Source organism: Lepisosteus platostomus, chromosome 14 (genome assembly GCF_059453375.1).
Source record: "Lepisosteus platostomus isolate fLepPlt1 chromosome 14, fLepPlt1.hap1, whole genome shotgun sequence".
Lineage (NCBI taxonomy): Eukaryota > Metazoa > Chordata > Actinopteri > Semionotiformes > Lepisosteidae > Lepisosteus > Lepisosteus platostomus.
This window is the reverse complement of record NC_142624.1, coordinates 30941329-30959494: the sequence shown is the minus strand read 5'-3', so window position 1 is coordinate 30959494 and position 18166 is coordinate 30941329. Positions and strand designations below refer to the sequence as shown.

The window sequence follows — 18166 nt, the reverse complement described above, 5'->3', positions numbered from 1 at the left end:
TGTCTCTTACGGACCATTTATTTCGTGTTCACGAAATTCCACAGGGGTGGTGAAATAAACGCAATAAGCACACTCTTCGTAGAAAAAAAATCGTAATGCTCTGAATTTATATCATTTTACTTTATTTAATAAAGTTAAAAACCGTCACGAACAGGATTCGAACCTGTGCGGGGAAACCCCATTGGATTTCGAGTCCAACGCCTTAACCTCTCGGCCACCGTGACTTGAACAATGCGCTTCGCTTTGTTTTTATGTCCATAGCCCTCTTGGGTCGTCTTCATCATCTTACTTTGTTTGGTTCATAAACTGGTAAAATAATGCTAATATTCCAGGTAAAGTCAGTCGCTTTTTGCCGAGTTTTAAAACGCTGTTCTCTGGAATATTTCCGTTTCGACCATAAAAAAAATCATGTACTTTCCCAGAACTATAAACAGAAAAGAGCACGATCTTAAGAATATCTTATATGTAATACTCAATAAAATTAATCAAGATAAAACAGTTGTCTGAATATGGAAAACGGTTAATATCCCAGCTGCACTGGCTACCCACGTGGTTAGAAAAGCTACAGGAAACAGGAAAAAACAATCTGCGGATGTATACACGACGCCTGGTGTTTTGTTCGTTCGTATATAAGTTTTGTTTTTAGTTACGAATCTGAAATGATATTACCCCAATCCCCCCCCCCCTCTATGTTTCATTTTGATACATCAAGTTTTATGCTATTTGTCTAGGTGTGTCAGTTCTGAGCGCTGGTGGAGTTCAAGGAAACGAGGTGCGAGATGGGCTGTCGTTTTTAATACAAAGCAGGTTGCAGGACACTTCTGATTTTTTAAATTTTCCCGCGTCAACCAACCTGCATATAATCCATAGAAACTGAAACATATTGTAGAAAATTCCCAATGTAACGGGTATGCTAAAAAAATAAAATTTGAATGTACTCTCTCGCCTATTCATTTATATTAAGCCTTGTTTGTATTTTAAATTTGAATGTAAAAAATACAGTTGTACAGTTAATTAGGAATCGAATTTTTAAACTGAAGTCCTGAATGGACAAAAAAAAGCCAGAACAACCAAGCAGATAAATGGCATAAAAAAGCACTAGTGATTCAAGGCCCAGCTGGAACAAACATCACCAGACTGGTACACCAGGACTGAGAATCACTGCCTTAGGTGATGCTGGTTGTGTCCTCTGCACTGTTGTGATGCCATGAATTTGGTGTCTGTCATGGAAAAATAGTGCAATAAAAAAAAAAAAACATTCAATAGTTCTGTTCCAGATAGCATGAAGGCAGATCGTCAAATTGTTTCAGCCTTTTATCAATTACAGGTTCTTACACATCACTGATACAAAGGAGAAAAGAAAATATGACTTTTTTTTTTAAACAAAATGTGCATGCAAGGTTCCTCAAAATAGAATAACAAGCATGAAATATAAATCATTAAAAGTTGGCTTGAATGCAGGAGCCTGCAACACGTAACCTGCAATGGGAGTTATTTCCACCCCTCACAACATCTAAGGGGAGTAATATCTTGCCTGTCAGTAGACAGAGGATGTTTCGTGTTTTCTTTTCGAGCATCACATGTGCACTTTACGCTGCTCCCTCCAGTACTCCCCCAGCCCTTGTGCCAGAGCACGCTCTGCAAGCCTCCTGCACTCTTCGGGGGTGAACCCCACCAATGCAGTGCCCAGTGTGCCCACTCTGTGCTGCATGGCCAGCTCTGCCACGCGGGCAGTGATAAGTGAGGCAGGAGGGTAGCAGTACGGCCGTCCTTGTATCCAGTATGATGGCCAGCTCTCCTGGCCCTCCGGTGGTCGCAGCAGGCTCTCCACGTTGCAAGCAATCTCCACGGCACCCTCGTGTGGCAGAGCCATAACCTGCAGTCCTGGAACTCCACCCGGACTGGAGCCACGCAATGCCTCCGCAACCTGGCGCCCCACGCCCACAGCACTTGTGCTGATCGTTACGTTACAGTTCATCACGTAGGGGCTGGCACCCACACCTGAAGGACGGAGAAGAGTGTGAGGACAGAGGCAGGAAGTGAGAAGAGAAAGGGGGAGTCAGACCAGTGGAAAGGTGACAGATAACTGGAAGCCATTTGCCCTCTTCAGAATGCATGAAGGCAGGAAAAATAGCAGGAAAAGGCCGAAAGGGTGCTGGTGAGTCGATACAGTGTGTTTGAGAAAGGGGTACAAAAATGAATGTGAACATGGGAGGAGAGAAGGACAGCACATAACTGTGTTCAGTGTTGCAGTGAGAGTTTCGTCCCTGGAGAGTTACATGCCAGTCCTGACCTGTCAGCCCGTATCTCTTGCCTGGCATCGCCCCCACATCAGACTGCATGGCACGCAGGTCGGGGTTCTTTCGGAACCAGCCGAGCTCCTTCCTTCTCTGGACCAAACTGCGCTGCTGGGGTGTGTCGGCAAACCCAAAATGGAAGACACTGGTACCTGGAACACGCTCTGTCAGGCTCACTGCTACTGCTGCTCAAAGGCAGGGAAAATAAGGCAAGATGAATACACTGAGGACCTTACTAGTTCTGCAACTTGGGGAAACAGTGAAAGCTCTCATCCCCAGATTATTATAGTTGCAAAATTTAAAAAAGGAAAATTTAGTGGACTCATTCAGGTCAAGAGTGCTACCTACATGTATACCAACACCAGTTTTAGCAACAAACTTATTTTTTCTCTCTGATGTCTTTTGTCTTACTAAATATTGCTTTTGTCATCTGATGAAATCAGGCTTCAAGACAGTATAGATGTGTAGTGTACCCACATTTGCCTTGGCTTGTCTTTTCTTATAGCGACTGCCCCTCTCGCACGGGGTCACCTGCTCCCCCACTCTGGTCCTGACGCCTCCCCCTTACCTCGTGCCTCCTGCCCACACTCCTCCAGCCCCACGCACTCCCCCAGCGGGTATATGGGCACCAGATCCACCGCCCCTAGACACGGGTGAGCCCCAGAATGCCGCCGCATGTCAATGAGCTCACAGGCCTGCACACAGGCAGATACTATTGCTCCACCTGATACAAATGACATGGAAAAACTCTTTCCCGTTAATGTTTAATGTTAAAAACACCTCAGATATCTAAAAAAGCCTTTACAGCCAATTTATCTACACCCTTTCTTTCAAAGAAAAAAACAAATTTGGGTTTCAAGTTTTCTTGAAACTATGCTGGGATGGCAGATTTTTTTTGTTCTATCAAAAAAGTGACATCTGTTTTGTGGTAGAATGTAGTTCATGAATGTGGCCTATTCTAATATTATGTTTGAGGCCATGTAATAGAAAACATTCTCCTAGTACACAACTTTCTTTCCAACAGACACAAGGTGTCCATTCCATTAAATATTAAAAAAGGCCACACGTACTCCCAGCCCATACCTCCTTTAAACAGACTGCTATGAAAGAAAATTATGTTCTTTAGAAACAGATACGCAGTAGAGTTGCGATTATTCGACCTAAACGGGACCGATTGAAAATTTCAGATAATGCGGAAACTAAGTAGATAACTCATAGATTAATGGAAGCGCAGTACAAGTATGAAATCTGATTTATTCATCTACTTTAATACTAAAATAACAGACTACAGAACTATTGTTAGTGATTATTTTAAAAAATGAGTGATTGGAATCTGTTTCCCAGATGTGCTTCTCTTCCTTGCGGCAAGGCCTCGCCAGCGTCTGAGTAACATGCCATCAGTAGCAGTTGCCTCCTCTTGTTGTCCAGCGTAAGAAGTGCCGCTTCGAAAATAAAACCGAATTTTGGATAAGCGAAGGTCGGATAATCGTGTCTCTACTGTAAAAATGATTTTCTTTTACAGCTCCCCCTGCTTGCAAGAAGAAGAAATTGGGAGTACGTGTGACCTTTTCCTCACATGGGCAGGGGCATCACTAGGCACCATCTGCGGGTAGTGCCTGCACGCATGTATCTGCACAAGTTCAGCAGCTATGACAGTTTTGTGGAGAGGAACCTGTCTGTGGCCCTGGAACACTCACTCAGCCATGTGGCCGTCTGGAAATGACAAAATAATTAATTCTTCGTAAATCATAAAATAATGACTTAATAATTTACTTATGTTTTTTGCTAGGCTTTAAATTGCCCAGGACCTCAGTATGGTTTACACCAAACTTGCTTTGTAAATGCATCTACACAGCACAGCTGTGACTCGGGTGTCGTACCGATTTGGTCAATGGTGGCGACGATGGTGATGACAGAGCGGTTGTAGTCATGGTCACTGAAGATGTTGAGCACCGTTATCCCCTCACGTCTCCCCCCTGAAAACACATGACAGACTATTAGCCTAGGTAACCACAAAGCCATTAACCCACATCCTGCTGGGCTCACATGCTTGGTCTGACACATCATTGGTGAGCAGCTCACAGTCAAGTGCACTCCAGAACTCACGACCCAGCATCACATGGTGCGTCACCCCTAAGCATCACAGCCAATACACTACCGGTATCCAACTGACCAACAGAAGTAATAAATTCTAGGCATTTCTTAAAAAAAACATTGGTATATTTTAACTTGGGTGGCACAGTGGCGTGGTGGTTATCTTTGCTGTCTCACAGAGCTGAGGCTATGGGTTCAATTAAGGGAGCTGCTACCTGCATGGAGTTCGTACTGTATGTACATGGGATTCCTCCAGGAGCTCTGGTTTCCTCCCGCGGTCCAAAGACAAACTGGGAGGTCAACTGGCTTCTGGGAAAATTGGCCCTGGAGTGAGTGCGTGCCCTACAATAGACTGGTGTCCTGTCCTGGATGTGTCCTGCCTTGCGCCTATTGCTTGCGGGGATAAGCTCCGACTTCCCGCGACTCCCCATGAAAGAATGGATATTTTAACTTTATGCACCAGATCTCCAAATAAGGAAATGAGGAAATAAAATAGTCTTCCAAAAAATCTCTTCAGTTCACTCCTTCACTGCACTGGGGCTTTCTAGGAGAACCTAAGTTTTTTTTTCACTAGGCTGACATTCTTGATGCGGGAAAACTCTTGAGCTCAGATTTAAAAAAAAAAAACTAATGTATTTTTACAGTATGTCTGTCTGTGGGTTCAGTCCTGCTCATGTGTACACGTGTGGGATTGTGACCTGTGTCACGTCTGCTCACCTTGCTTTTCATAGACAGCCGCCCTGGCCACCCTCTCCACTACCTCTTTGCTTCGTGCCTCTGAGATGTTCAGGAGACAGGCAGCCAGGCGTCGGCCCACCCCAGCAGCCATTACCCTATAAAAAAGCAGGGGTGAGGGAAATCACGTGCAGTAATAAATATACTTACTTGCGTAAACTCTTAACTTGTTTGGGAGCTACTTGTCGCATGTCAAGATGTTTTTTTGCACAGTTCAACACTGCTGTATGCAGAACTTCACTAATGTGCAAATCTAGAAACGTTTTACTACAATGGAAGTTGCACCGTTCTTCTTCGTTATGTATTTGTGTATTGTGTTTTTTTATATTTTAGCATAATCGAATGTTACTACTATTGCAGACTCCGGTTATAATCATAAACCGCTCTATTTTTTATCCAATTACATTTAACAACGATGTTCTACTTAAAACACTGTTAGAAAAAGACACTGTCGACTCCTACTGTATGTGTTCGGCTGAATTTGCCGACCGTAACACAACGTTACAATATTCAATATTTTAAAACAAAACATCGAAAATTAACTGAAAATGTCGTCGCGACTTAACAGGTCTTGCTATCAAAGTTTAAAGCACTGTTCATTCGTACAACCAGATCAATAAACTACACATAGCACAAAGATTAGACGAAGAACATTGACTGTTAACCTTCTAGTGTGCACTAACCCACTCCTGTAACCAGTAATATAAAAGCGTCTTACTTGCCATAGTATGATAAAGGATTTACAGTCACACTTGCTGAAACCTCAACGTATCAAACTTTGTAACGTGTGATGTCACGGGCTCGAGTTGCTCTTACTCCGTGACAAACATTTTTTTTTCCTTTTAGCGCCCCCTTATGAAACTGGTTGCGTAACGTAGAGAAGCGTTTTCTTATACTTTATGTGTATACATACTTCATTGATGTCATAAAAAAACTTCATTATGTAAAGTTGCGCGCCATTTAAAAAAAGGACAGGTAACAATTCAGACATGTTTATATGATTTATTATTATTATATGATTGATATTTTATTAAGATTATATTTGAAGATAAGTTTATATGTTTTCCATACAGCAGGTGTCGCTATTCATTAAAAAATTCTCCCCCTCATAGGCTGGTAGAGGATGGGCCTTCTCAGTGCACGGGTGATATATGAAAGCACCGACATCTCTTAGCCCTGTTTCTCCGCCACATGTTCAGCATCCGAACCGCCGCCACTGCTCTCTCTCTCATTACCGTAGCCAGGAACATGAGCTCCGCTGCTGGCTTCTCCGAGACTGCGGGGCCGAGTCCACGTCAGGGCGACCCGGATGGCCAGTGCAGCCAGCAGCGTTGGTTTAGACTGCCCGCAGTCCCAGGCTTCGAGCCGCACCGGGTGAACGAGATGCTGCTTCTCCGCCCAACTGCAGTTCTGAGTCGGTGCAGCTCTGAGACGCATACCGCGGAAGATGCGAGCCAGCATGTTGTATTTTTCCCAGGGGATATACAGGTTTGGGATACCATATGGAATCCGTGACATGCTTCCTTGTCGTCGTCGGTGTCAGTTGCACTAGCAGGCATTACTACTGTATGTAGAAGCTGCTTATCTGATACGTAGTCTGTCTGCAGGTAGCATCTGTTAATCTAACTTTTATTGACGTATGAAATATTTGTGCGCATAAAGAGGTTGACGAAATGTCTGTAATGGAGGGCATAATATTTTTAAGACTTATACTAAGTTTAGACGGCGCACGGTTCTGAAATTGGGAGGAGGTTGCAGCCGTTGATAAAATAATTTACTGTCGAGCTTTAAAGGGTGCGTCGTTTTTCAAATCATTTACGTCTCTGAATTTGTTTTATTGGTTATAAAAACTTAACAGGTAACAGGATATTTTTGTGTGCGTATTCACTATTTCGCTTCGATTTCCATTTTAATGAAAGGTCTCGTATAAATGCAAGGACGGTATTATTACTCCTTTCAAGACAGAATTCGTGTCTGGCAGACTGTTATAATCTGCCTGCGTGTGGTCTTTGATTAGATCTCTCCTCCCTCGTCTGAAGTCTGATCCTTTTTTATTGGCAACATAGACAGCCAGGAGACCCGTCAGCTAATGACATACGTTTTAAGTTGTTTACAGTGTGGAAGACAGTTTACAGCACTAAAACGATCATTTTAAAGCTGCAAGATTTATATAGGTTAGTAGAGAGTCAGACAAGCAGAAGAGCAGTAGGCCACTCATTATGTAGTACTTGCCTTATTCATAGTCTCATGGCACTATTAAAGTACTTAAAAGCAGGAAAACAATTAAGGGTTTGAATAATTTGCTATATAAGACACTAACAGACAGAACAAAGGTGGAAAGGACATCAATAACCCAGTACACATGGTGTGTTACGGGACTTAGTGCTGAATGAGTAATAGGGTCCCTGTCAGTGTTCCCAGAGTGTGTTAGTATTCTGTGGATGAGCTGAAGGCTGTGCCAGGAGCAGCCCCTGACTCGGTTCCCTGATGAATGGCCACATTGTCCTGGCATCTTCACTCTCCTCCTGCCAGGGATGCAGCATTGGAATACCAAAAGGGATAGGCTTGGTCTGTCTGAGGAACGCGCTGCATGAGGGTAGAGGTGATGCACATGTTCTGTACCCGTGGACAGAAGTGCATGGGGGGTAGAGGTAACCCACTGGTTCTAGATCTATAGGTAGCAGTCTGTGAGCATAGAGGTAACCCAATGGTTCTAGATCAGCAGGCAGCACTGTGTGAGGGTAGAAATAGAGCACTAATTCTTTGTTTTAGGACAGCACTGCACAATGGCCAATTGAGTTGACAGTGCCATTGAGGATTTTGAATACTTGAATCGGGTCCCCTCATCATCTGCTCTGGTCAGATGTGGTCCTTCACCCCAACAGTTAAAGATCATTTAAATATTTAAGAATTTATTGGAATAAAAACGTGTAAAGGTTTGAATGGAAGAACCAAGGCTCACTATGAATGATCCCCTTTGTTTCTGCATATGTCTCTGTTTAGCTTGCTGATGAGCTGCAATTGGAAATAACCTTTCGGTGTAAACAAGGGGACCGAGCCTGCAACAGCAACGCACACAGCTATCCGATGAATCAATGCTGTATTTCCAATCAAAATGTAATCAAAAGGGACTAGACAACAACCCAAACTGACCCACCTGTGTCTCTTTTTTCCCCCCACTTCCAGAACTTCCAGCAGGAGATGTCCAAGCACCAGGAGAATGGGCAGTGGCAACACTGGAGCCTGGAGAGAGTGGCATTGCTGCTGGGGCACCGCTTTCCTGGGCACCATGTGTGGGTAGTGCGAGCGGCGCGCATGTACCTGCACAAGTTCAGCTGCTATGACAACTTTGTGGAGAGCAACCTGTTTGGGGCCCCAGAGCACTCGCCTAACCATGGTGCCTTCCAGCACCTGAAGGGTCTTCTGAGCCATGCCATGGAACAAGCTGGCATCCTGTTGCACCACTGTCCCGCACAGAACTCTCGCCCGTTCGCAAATGGTTGTTCTGGCCCTAGCAATGTGACCTCTGTGTCGTGTCCTTTGCCACCCAACCTCTCGCTGTCGCTGGTAGGCTTCAGCAAGGGCTGCGTGGTTCTGAACCAGATGGTGTATGAGCTGGCAGGCGCCAAGGCTGACCCAGAGCTTGCAGCCTTCCTAGCAAGTATACGGGACATGTACTGGCTTGACGGGGGGCATCCAGGTGGCAGCGAGACATGGGTGACGGACAGGAAGGCCCTGCAGGCTTTGGCTTCCAGCGGTATCGGGCTGCATGCCCACGTCACGCCCTACGAAGTGCACGACCCCATGAGAGCCTGGGTGGGCCGGGAGCACCGGCGCTTTGTGCGGACACTGCAGGAGCTGGGGGCACCCCTGATCTGCAAACTCCACTTCGAGGATGAGCCCCCCTCGTTGGACAACCACTTCAGAGTCATTCAGGACTTCTGAAGGGCCTGGAAGCACTCTGAGCCACTCTGGATTCCATTTATCCTTCACTTTGAATACTCCACATCTCAAACTGAGCTTCACGCTGAACCGTACCAGGGAGAACGTCTTTCTTTTTTTTTTGCTCAACATGCCATTGAAGATTTTGCCCTGTGAGACTGCAGCTCTCACTTGGCTCATCATTTGGAAAAAGCCTGAGGGCAGCCCCAGCGGCTGGACAACCAGATCAAATGTGGGCAGTTTGTGCTTTCCATGCAGAGCAGCAGATAGAGCTTGACTGCAAGAGTTTATGTTGATGCATATAGCAAAATTAAGTACTTTATTTTTCTAAATTGTGCAGAACTCTTTTTTTTTTACATCTTCACAGGGATGCCATGTATATGTACTATAAATGTGAAGAAAAAAATGAATCTGGCAACCTTTCTTCCAGAATTTGGTGAAGGTTATAAATACCTCATTATCTTTTTTTTCCATTTAAGGAATCCTAAGGATCAGTGCTTTGGCCTCAAGTAAATAAGTGCTGTCCTGAGCTTACTTCCTGCTTCAAAGAGCTGTTTCTAGTTTTATGGATGACATGCCTGTTTTTCCTCCATGGTTGTTACCCATGGTAAGTTATTTGATATGGATAGATGTGCTTAAAAAATACAACCTTTTACAATGTAAATCCTTAAATTGTTCTAAGTGATGTAAAATGCACCTTACTTCCATCCTCTGACTAAGAGATGCAAACAACAGTTTCTCATACTGTATGTACTTGTACATCAGCCATGCTCCTCACAGGCAGCATGAGAGACATCTGCCAGCTGGTACTCAGCTTAAAGACTATCTGCTGACAGTCCCGGCAAATGAAACCTATCTAAGAGGAAAATTAAAGACTCTGCAAGATCCATACTGAATTATGTACCACGCATCTGACTCCCTCCATCGAGCCAGCAGCGCTTGAAGGACTATCCCACCACACTTACAGAAGCTGAACCTGTGCTATCAGCCCCCCCAAAAGCATTTTTTCATGTGTAAAAATAAGAAGTATTCCGTTTTTGATTTATTCTCAGCACACCAGTCTTGTGTATGTCTGGTTTTGCCTTTATTTTGTTGGGATGTTTTTTTAACCGAGAGATTTCTTAAGTTTAAAACAACACAGTTCCTTTACAGTGTGGTGGACGTTCACTCCAGGCCTGTTGTATTGCTTGAGAAGAGGAGCAGGCTGCCTTCTGTCAAAAAGCTCAGAGCCGCTAAGATGAATCAGTGCCAGTGAAACGCACATCTATAGCTCTCCATCCATGCAGACGGTTCTAAAACTAATATTCACCTTGAACTCTTACATTTTTTCACCTGGCATTCACCTTAAAAAGGACAAGAAAAGATTTCTTTCCTCTGTAAAAGGTGTATATATTTGTAATGGAAGAAAGCTTGTTCTGTTTGGTTGTTTTGGGAAATGATCTATGGTGATGAAAAGCATTAGTCACTGAGGGTTCTAATTGCTTTGCTGGAAATTTTACTTATTCAGCTGTTTATGACTTTACAAGCAATAGCATTTGCAATACATTGAAGTGAGGTCTTATGTAGAAGCCTTGACCACCCCCCAAAAAAAATGCTGTTGTGCCCCTGCCCCTTGCATTACCACAGCTCTGAACTAACAGAGGAGGTCAGGTGCAGTCTCCTAGAGACCTAAAAAGGTCAAGGATTGTTTACTAGTTATTCAGTGTGTACTTTATTCTTTTTGCTTTTTTGCATCGGTTTCTTCAGTGCAATAAGGAACATTGTTTACTTTGTATACTGTTTCCCTGGGCAGGTGGGGAAGCAGGGGGAGAGGAAAGTCTCTCAGTGTCATACAGATAAATATAGGGTATTTCTACAGCTGAGAATGAAAGCTTTTGAACCTCAAGTGAAGAGTACATATTCCTGGAGCTCACTGTTTGCACTGTGTATACTTTTATTTCAGACTCTCTATGTGTGATATACAGTATACTGTATATGCATTCACAGACATGCATACACGTACAGTATAAGAACATATTCTGGTATAGCAATGGCATGTGTATTATAAACCAAAGTTTTAATTTTGAATGAAGTTACCAAAATACTGTATATAACGAATGTTGTTAGGATAGTCATTTTGGAAATGCAGTAGAACGTCCTGTTGTCTTCATGTCCATTCTGTGTTTTTAAGCATAGTCTAGTTTGTTTTGCTGCTCCCAGCACTAATTTGTCTTTCATGACATTTCATTAATTTGAATCCATTTGGAGAATAGCTCCAAACCCTGTGTGGAGTTTGTATAGTTCTCCCCACATTCATGTGAGTTTCCTCCTGGTGCTGCAGTTACCTCCTACAGTCGAAAATATACTGGTAGTTATATTAGCTTCTGGGATAATTGGCCTTGGTGTGAGTGTGTGTTGTGTCTGTATGTGCCCTGGGTTAGTCTAGCGTCTGTCCAGGGTGTACCCAGCTGGCTCCAGCTCCCCTGTGACCCTTGGTTGGGATAAAGCAGTTAGAAAATGTCATGGAGTCTGATCCAGCATTTAATGGAGTTAAGCATCAAAGTTTCGCGTCTCAGCTGGAAAGCACCTTGCTAAAAAAAGTTTCCTTGACTGTTTTTTTAAAGGTATATCAAGTGATTTTGTGGAAAAAATGTTGAAAGTGAGGTTTAAAGTTTTACTACACAGGAGTGATCCTAAATGCACAAGTGAAAAGTTCAATTCAGCAGTGGATTCAAGATGGAGTATTGGCTTCATAGTGCTGAGATAAAAAGATCTCAATTAAATATGTTTTGTCTCTGCTGTTCATAAGTCTTTTCAGAATTATTTCGGCACAACTGTTTTTGTGTGGGTTGTGGGGGGTTTCTGATGACAAAGATGGTTTTCAGAATTGAACTGGAGATGATCACATGTCTGTTTAAGGGTTACTAGAAATTTGAGAAACTTGACATAAGTTTTTTTTTCTTAGAAATGAGGTGAAACCTTAGGCATTTCATGGTTGTCTGCCTTGAGCTGTTTTGAGGGAGAAGGTGATCCCCATTCCTGAGAGAAGCAACTCCACCAGGCAGGAGGCCACTGTGTGTTTAAGCTGTGAATGTTGTGAAATATTGCTCGCAGCAAGACTGTCTATGGAATGAATTAAAAACAAGTAGCAAAAAAAAAAATACAATGGAAATAAAAGCACAAGCCTTCCTGCGTTATAAATTGACTCCTGGCTTTGTAGATCTCGGGGTGGAACAGGAAAATGTGAAGCCTTATCTTCCCGCAGGTTGCAAAGCAAACTGGTTTTGTTTGAACGGTGCTGTACTTATTTTTAGTCTTGCCCCCATGTACAAAATGACATTTTGACATTTTGCCCGACATTTGTTCTTTCGCATACATATAAATAAGAAACTGTATAGTATCTGTGCATTTCTTAAATATACTATGCTGTTTTCATACAGTATATTAAAACATCTCATTATAGAGGGGTGTGAAAATTGGGTCTGTTGGATTAAAATTTACTTCAGTGATCACAGCACATGAGAGCGCTGTAGTAATGGGAAACTCACTTTTGAACAATAGGGATTTTTAAGGTACGAGCCATCACCTGGATAGTGGGACAATATGCACATGGTCTTTTATCTGTTGTGATCAAGTTACAGGAAAACTACACCTGACAGAATGATGTCACCCCTTAGATATTTCAGGAAGAGAAAAAAAAGCATTCCTTTCTGCTAAGGTAATGTAGTGAGTGAAGGGCAGCATGGGTATTGCAAACAGGTCCATTGTTAGTAAAACTCTGCTCTCCTATTGTCCAGGGGAGGAGGAAGGGGGGGGTCAGCCCCCTTCAAGGTGTAGTTCACACAGGGAGATGATGTGATCAGCTGTAAGTGGCAAATATATCTTTGTGTACTTTATAAAGTGTATAATAATGCATCTGCTTGCATCATAAATACATATTTACATAGTTATACTAAAAATATCAAGTGTGGCGCCACTGTGGCTTGATTATATTAATTTTTAGTTATATGAAATTGAGCTTGGCCACTCGTCTCTCCCCCCCCCCCGCTCAGTCTTCTGCACTGGTACTTTCCCTGCTTGCTGGAAAATTCTGGACAGTTTCCCCTATTTCTGTGAATTAGCAGGTACCTTCCTTAATTAAAAAAAAAACAACTTTAAAAAACATTCCAAACAGGTTTCCAAAATTATACTGCCTTTTCTAGACTAAACTGTTCAGTACCTAAAGTGTAGTATTAATGCAGCAGTCTGTTGTCTCACTCTTGGTCCCACAGTTCATTGGAGGGCCAAGTGTGCCACTCTCTCTGTTCCCTTAATAAAGACACTTCACTCCTCCACACCGTTCAAACTACAAAGGTCTGAAGTGGGAAAAAAATCCAGAACAGTAAAGATATTTTTCATGGTTACACACTGAAACATATCACAGCTAAGATCTCTTTGAAGAGGCAGCATTAACTATAAAAGATGAGCATCAGAGTTGTGTCCCACGCATATTCAGATGTTGAAAAGGCTATCATAGTCATTGTTGCTGTTAAAATATGACAGTACGGTTACTGCAGCCTATAGTTAAATGATGCTTAAAACACCTTGAGCTGGTGCTCAGGGGTAAATTGGGCAGTATAAAACAAAAGCAGATGGTCTGATGAGGAAAAAAAAAACATTCAGCTGTCTAGCCTATTCTGTCATTTACGGCAATTTTTTACACACAGCAGGAAGCCTGAACAGCTGTTAAAGAAGTTGATTTAATCTTAAAAGGCCTTTCTTGTTGTCATGATAAAATGTCACATTAGAAGCCAGTAACCCCATATGTACTGACATATATACTGTATAGATAGCTTTTGTGCTTTTGTATTTTTATCAACTACTTATTATCCTTAGTGTACAGTATATATAAACACAGATACAAGTCCCAAATGACTAGAGTCCCCTTGAAAAAAAAGCCACATTCCAACAGTAGGAGTTTCATTTTGTTTAATATTTTTTTCTTCCCTATTAATAACCTTTTTTCTGCCTAAATGCTTTTCAATTTGAATACAAGCAGATATAAAATTCATCTCTTACAAATCCAGTTTTAAAAATACAATTAACCCTTCATCTTAAAAAAAATCAAGTTTCTAAAAAATACAATATAAATTATTATATTTCAAACAAATTATATTCTCTTATGATTAATAAATTACAGTTCATATACAAGTGTTCTCCAGACCTCTACTTTGCCTTGGGACAATGACCATTTTGAAGAAGTTATCAGCCTCAGTCATCACTTTGTACCACCAACCGGAGATAAAGCAATCCCATAAAGCAGCCTGCTGGCTGTTGTGCAAATACTATAATGTGCCATGTTGTCAAATTAGCTTTGCAGCAGCATCAGTGTTCAAGTTTAAATATCTACAGACTTGTATAGGTGCTCAGCCTTCAACATTATTCATACAGTAGCTCTACAGACTTCTCTGCTCCCTCCCCCATGTTCGATTGTGATTGCAAGGGGTAGACAACTAAAACATAAACTTGTTTACTAGCACTATGTAGTAAACCGAGTGTTTCTCTTCTAAAAATCTGTGTCACACCTGAGCTGGGTGCTGTAGTCCAGTTTATGATGTATTTCAGTAACTGGTCTGCTATTTCCTTGCACTGCCTTCAGTTCAAATTCCCTTCAGAAAGAATTCCTAGTCTCATCGCATCATTTCCAAAAACCTTGCAGAATAAAGACTCCAGTCCTTGCCTCTCTTCTGTAATGGCTGCCCGCCCAAACGACTGCACAGCTCTTTCAGTTTGACATCCTGCTCTTCCTTCTTAAAAACACATCCTTCCTGTCTTCTCCGAGTACACAGGACACAATTTGCTATCCATGGTGCTCCTGTATACTGTACTGCAAGTGTGTCAGCTAAATTCAAACTCTACAGCTCTGCACTCTTGCTCAACAGTATGCTAACACTAAAGGCAAGCAGGAGGTAGAATAGTCTCTCAACTACTGAATTCTGTTTTCTGCATTTGTAACCACAATCATCTGACAGAATACTATGCTATATTTGTAAAAGAGTAAGTATTTGCTGACTATTTAGCCAAATAAGACTACATGCAGTTGTTACAAACATAGGCTTTAATATATCATCACTGCACTTCTGCCTTAATATTGAAATTTGAGGTCAATGATTCTACCATTTACTTTAAAAGCACCACAGTCCTCTATGCTTGACCAATAAAAACCTTTTCCTCCATGGCAAACATATAAAATCAATCTAAGGAATGAAACTATCAAGAAACCAAGTACAGCTCAGTCGTCTTCACTGGTGATGACATGGGGAGGAAGCAAACTGAAAAGGTTTAAGATTTTAAGAAGTTCACATTTCCCATGCAAAAGCCATTTGGTCAAGAAACCATTAATGGTCCAACAGATGTGATCTCCATCCCCAAAGAATGTCTAGCTGGTTGGGGGTTCTGCACCATCCACTGTATCCCCTCCCCTCACCCACACATGGTATCTGCAACCCAGTTTTCACTCTTTTAAAACAACAGCAAATACAAATGAAATCATGAGTTTGAGCAGTACAGTACCTCAGACAGTCAAAATCTACAGTAGAAGGTTGCAGGAGAACACCAGTATAATATTGAGACAAGACCATGTCGCTAACACGCACATGCGCAAACAACACAATGTGTACTAGCACTGATTTTTTTTTTGACAGAACAATTCAAAGTGTTTACTCTCAAAGTGATTTACATTTACTTCCATATAAATTAAAATATTTCATCCGGTTTCTCTTAACCTGCCAGAAAATACTGCAAGTTGCCCTCTCCACCTCTCAATATTCTGTCAAAGTAAAAATCAATACAGGTAGCACCACATATACATCTTAGAGAATGGTGGCTCACTTTTCATTGAGAGTGAGCCCCTTGTTCCAGTCCAGCTGACCCAGGGGCGGAATAACAGTGCACTGTCCCCTACAGGGTTTCACATACAAGGCACAAGGAGGACATGAATTATACCCTTCCCTGCTACTTAATACGGGAACGCTCTCATCTCCCATTACTTTTTTAATGACAATGCAGTCTCCAGCTGGTCAGTTCCTATTACTACAGGTTGCTTGCCCTTCAGTATTTTGTTCTTACCTTTGCAAGATCTTACAGAGTTGGAAAAAAAACCTGAATGAATTACATAAAACAGTTTGGTGTGCATGCTGGTTTGCATATCTTTGCAATCGCTGAACAAAATGCAGAAGAGACAGTTTCATTTTTACTTAGTGCAGCCCCTTTGACTTGTGTCCTAAGAAAACGCAACTTACAGGGTTCACAGAATACACCACCTTGAGAGAACAGACACAGCCACTACCACCCATGGAGTCTAGTTACACCACGCACGGCAAAAATGATTTTTTTTATGCAGGCCTCAATGACTATCTGCTTTTACTTTTCGTCAGCAGGCTGTCATTCCATGACAGACATATTGGTCCCCACCAACAAGAGAAGGATGTTGCTCAATTGCTGAGAGGCAAAAATAATAAGTCTGAAAAATAAAACATACTTGTAATGTGGGTGGGGTATTTTAACTAAGAAATACATTAAAATTCCCACAAGAACACTGAACAGTCATTCTATTGCCTTTGACCTTTGTCCCCAGGAGCATTACACTGATACAAAATGAAACTAAAGTAGTTATGGCACACGGGCTTTTTAAAATGTAATCATGACAGCTGGTTCTTGTTAAGTTTTGTTTTTTCTTGCTCATGTTTTTTTTAAAAAAGCCTTCCTGAAAAAAAAAAAAAAATTCTGCATTTAGCTGCTTAAGAGAAATGTCATGCCAGCCTTTTGCACAAACATCCTTTTATATATAGTGAAATAATTACAGTTAACAGAACAGTCTTGCTGTGTGACTTCTTATGAGATCACTACAAAACGCGGGTTAACATGTTGGGTGTATGCGAGTATAACCACAATGATACTGGGATTCTAAGCATTTCTCATGGCCTACAGTAATATATTTAAATAATTTTAAAAATCTATGAAAAGACTGATATTAATACATTTCAAGTAATTGTTTTGCTAATATAGTCAACAACCTAAAATAGTATACAGACTGTTTAACTCGATGCTGGCACCTTTTATTTCTAAAAAAGGATGTGCACTAATTAGACCATTCAGAATTGTATAATTTCAGCCCAATCCACTTCCTTTACCAATGAAGAAATGTTTTCAGGCTTGAGATAAAGCGATTGCCTCAATACAAACCCTGTGGAAGGCCAAAATAGATCGCATTTACCAACAGGGAAGTAAAATTCAGAAAACAAATTAACAACATTAATATATTCAGCACCAGCTTGGCTCCTACAGATTTTTCAGCAACAGGACTCTGCCAGACTACACTCTTGTCAGCAACTTTACTTACTACACAGGAAGAGCCCAGAGCCCAGAAAAACTCTGGTATAGGAATCTGTTATGTAACCCTAACAATAAAAAGCAGTCAAGTTCACAGTCAGTACACTCTGGCCCTCCTACATACTTTCGCTTGTTATGCTATAGTTATCAAAATTGAAGGTGACGCATGACATTCTACAGCTTAATTAGTACGGTAATCAGAGCCACAGAATTTCCAAGAATTTCTCTCGACTGTTCTACCACACAAAGTTCAGATGCATACAGTAATCCATTTCGCTCCATATAATAATTAACATTCTTCAGTTCAAATGAACCAGTCCAAGGGCTATACTCACACACACCCTGTGTATAGACACACCCAGGTCTGCTATGCCAGGAACAGGAGAAATGGACAGATTTAGCTTCCCCATCTTCCAAAGTACAAGATACCACCAGGATTAAACCTGAGTCACAGCACAGCAGGCCCTGGGGGGACTTAGAGGAGGAAAGGGGTTCACGTCAAGTGAAAATACCCTGTAAGCCTCATAAAACTACATATTTTTTCATTGAAAAATAGTAAATATTTACAAAGTGATTATAAACCACTGCATGGCGTGCACTGTGGCACACACTGTCCAGATGTTGGATCAGTGAAAGATGATCTTGCCTTTTCAAATGTTAGGTCTGATCTACTATAATGGTCAAATTGCCATCTAACCTAATTACTACGGCACAATGTGTGCCGATCTGGCTACAGTAGAAAACAAGGG

The 18166-nt window shown here is 41.8% G+C and overlaps 2 protein-coding genes and 1 non-coding gene across 6 annotated transcripts; 1 reads left to right on the top strand and 2 right to left on the bottom strand.

Moving 5' to 3' along the window:
* Positions 1-142: 142 nt before the first annotated feature.
* Positions 143-224, bottom strand: trnas-cga (transfer RNA serine (anticodon CGA)). The gene has a single exon. It is a non-coding gene; the product is annotated as a tRNA-Ser (tRNA).
* Positions 225-1301: 1077 nt separating this feature from the next.
* Positions 1302-6500, bottom strand: ftcdnl1 (formiminotransferase cyclodeaminase N-terminal like 1). Of its 4 annotated transcripts, none has more exons than XM_088605618.1 (6): positions 6362-6500; positions 5109-5224; positions 4178-4273; positions 2866-3021; positions 2294-2482; positions 1302-2001 (listed from the first exon to the last, which is right to left on the bottom strand). In XM_088605618.1, exons 2-6 carry the CDS (start codon positions 5218-5220, stop codon positions 1577-1579), a joined length of 978 nt encoding a protein of 325 aa, XP_088461744.1. In that variant the 5' UTR covers positions 5221-5224; positions 6362-6500; the 3' UTR covers positions 1302-1576. The 4 variants fall into 4 exon arrangements, with proteins under 4 accessions (XP_088461744.1, XP_088461743.1, XP_088461742.1 ...); XM_088605617.1 differs by lacking the exon at positions 6362-6500 and adding an exon at positions 5849-5991; XM_088605616.1 differs by lacking the exon at positions 6362-6500 and adding an exon at positions 5845-5990.
* Positions 6242-12230, top strand: c14h2orf69 (chromosome 14 C2orf69 homolog). The gene is made up of 2 exons (XM_088605615.1): positions 6242-6614; positions 8313-12230. The coding sequence occupies exons 1-2, from the start codon at positions 6318-6320 to the stop codon at positions 9069-9071; spliced, it is 1056 nt and encodes a 351-aa protein (XP_088461741.1). The 5' UTR covers positions 6242-6317; the 3' UTR covers positions 9072-12230.
* Positions 12231-18166: the final 5936 nt, after the last annotated feature.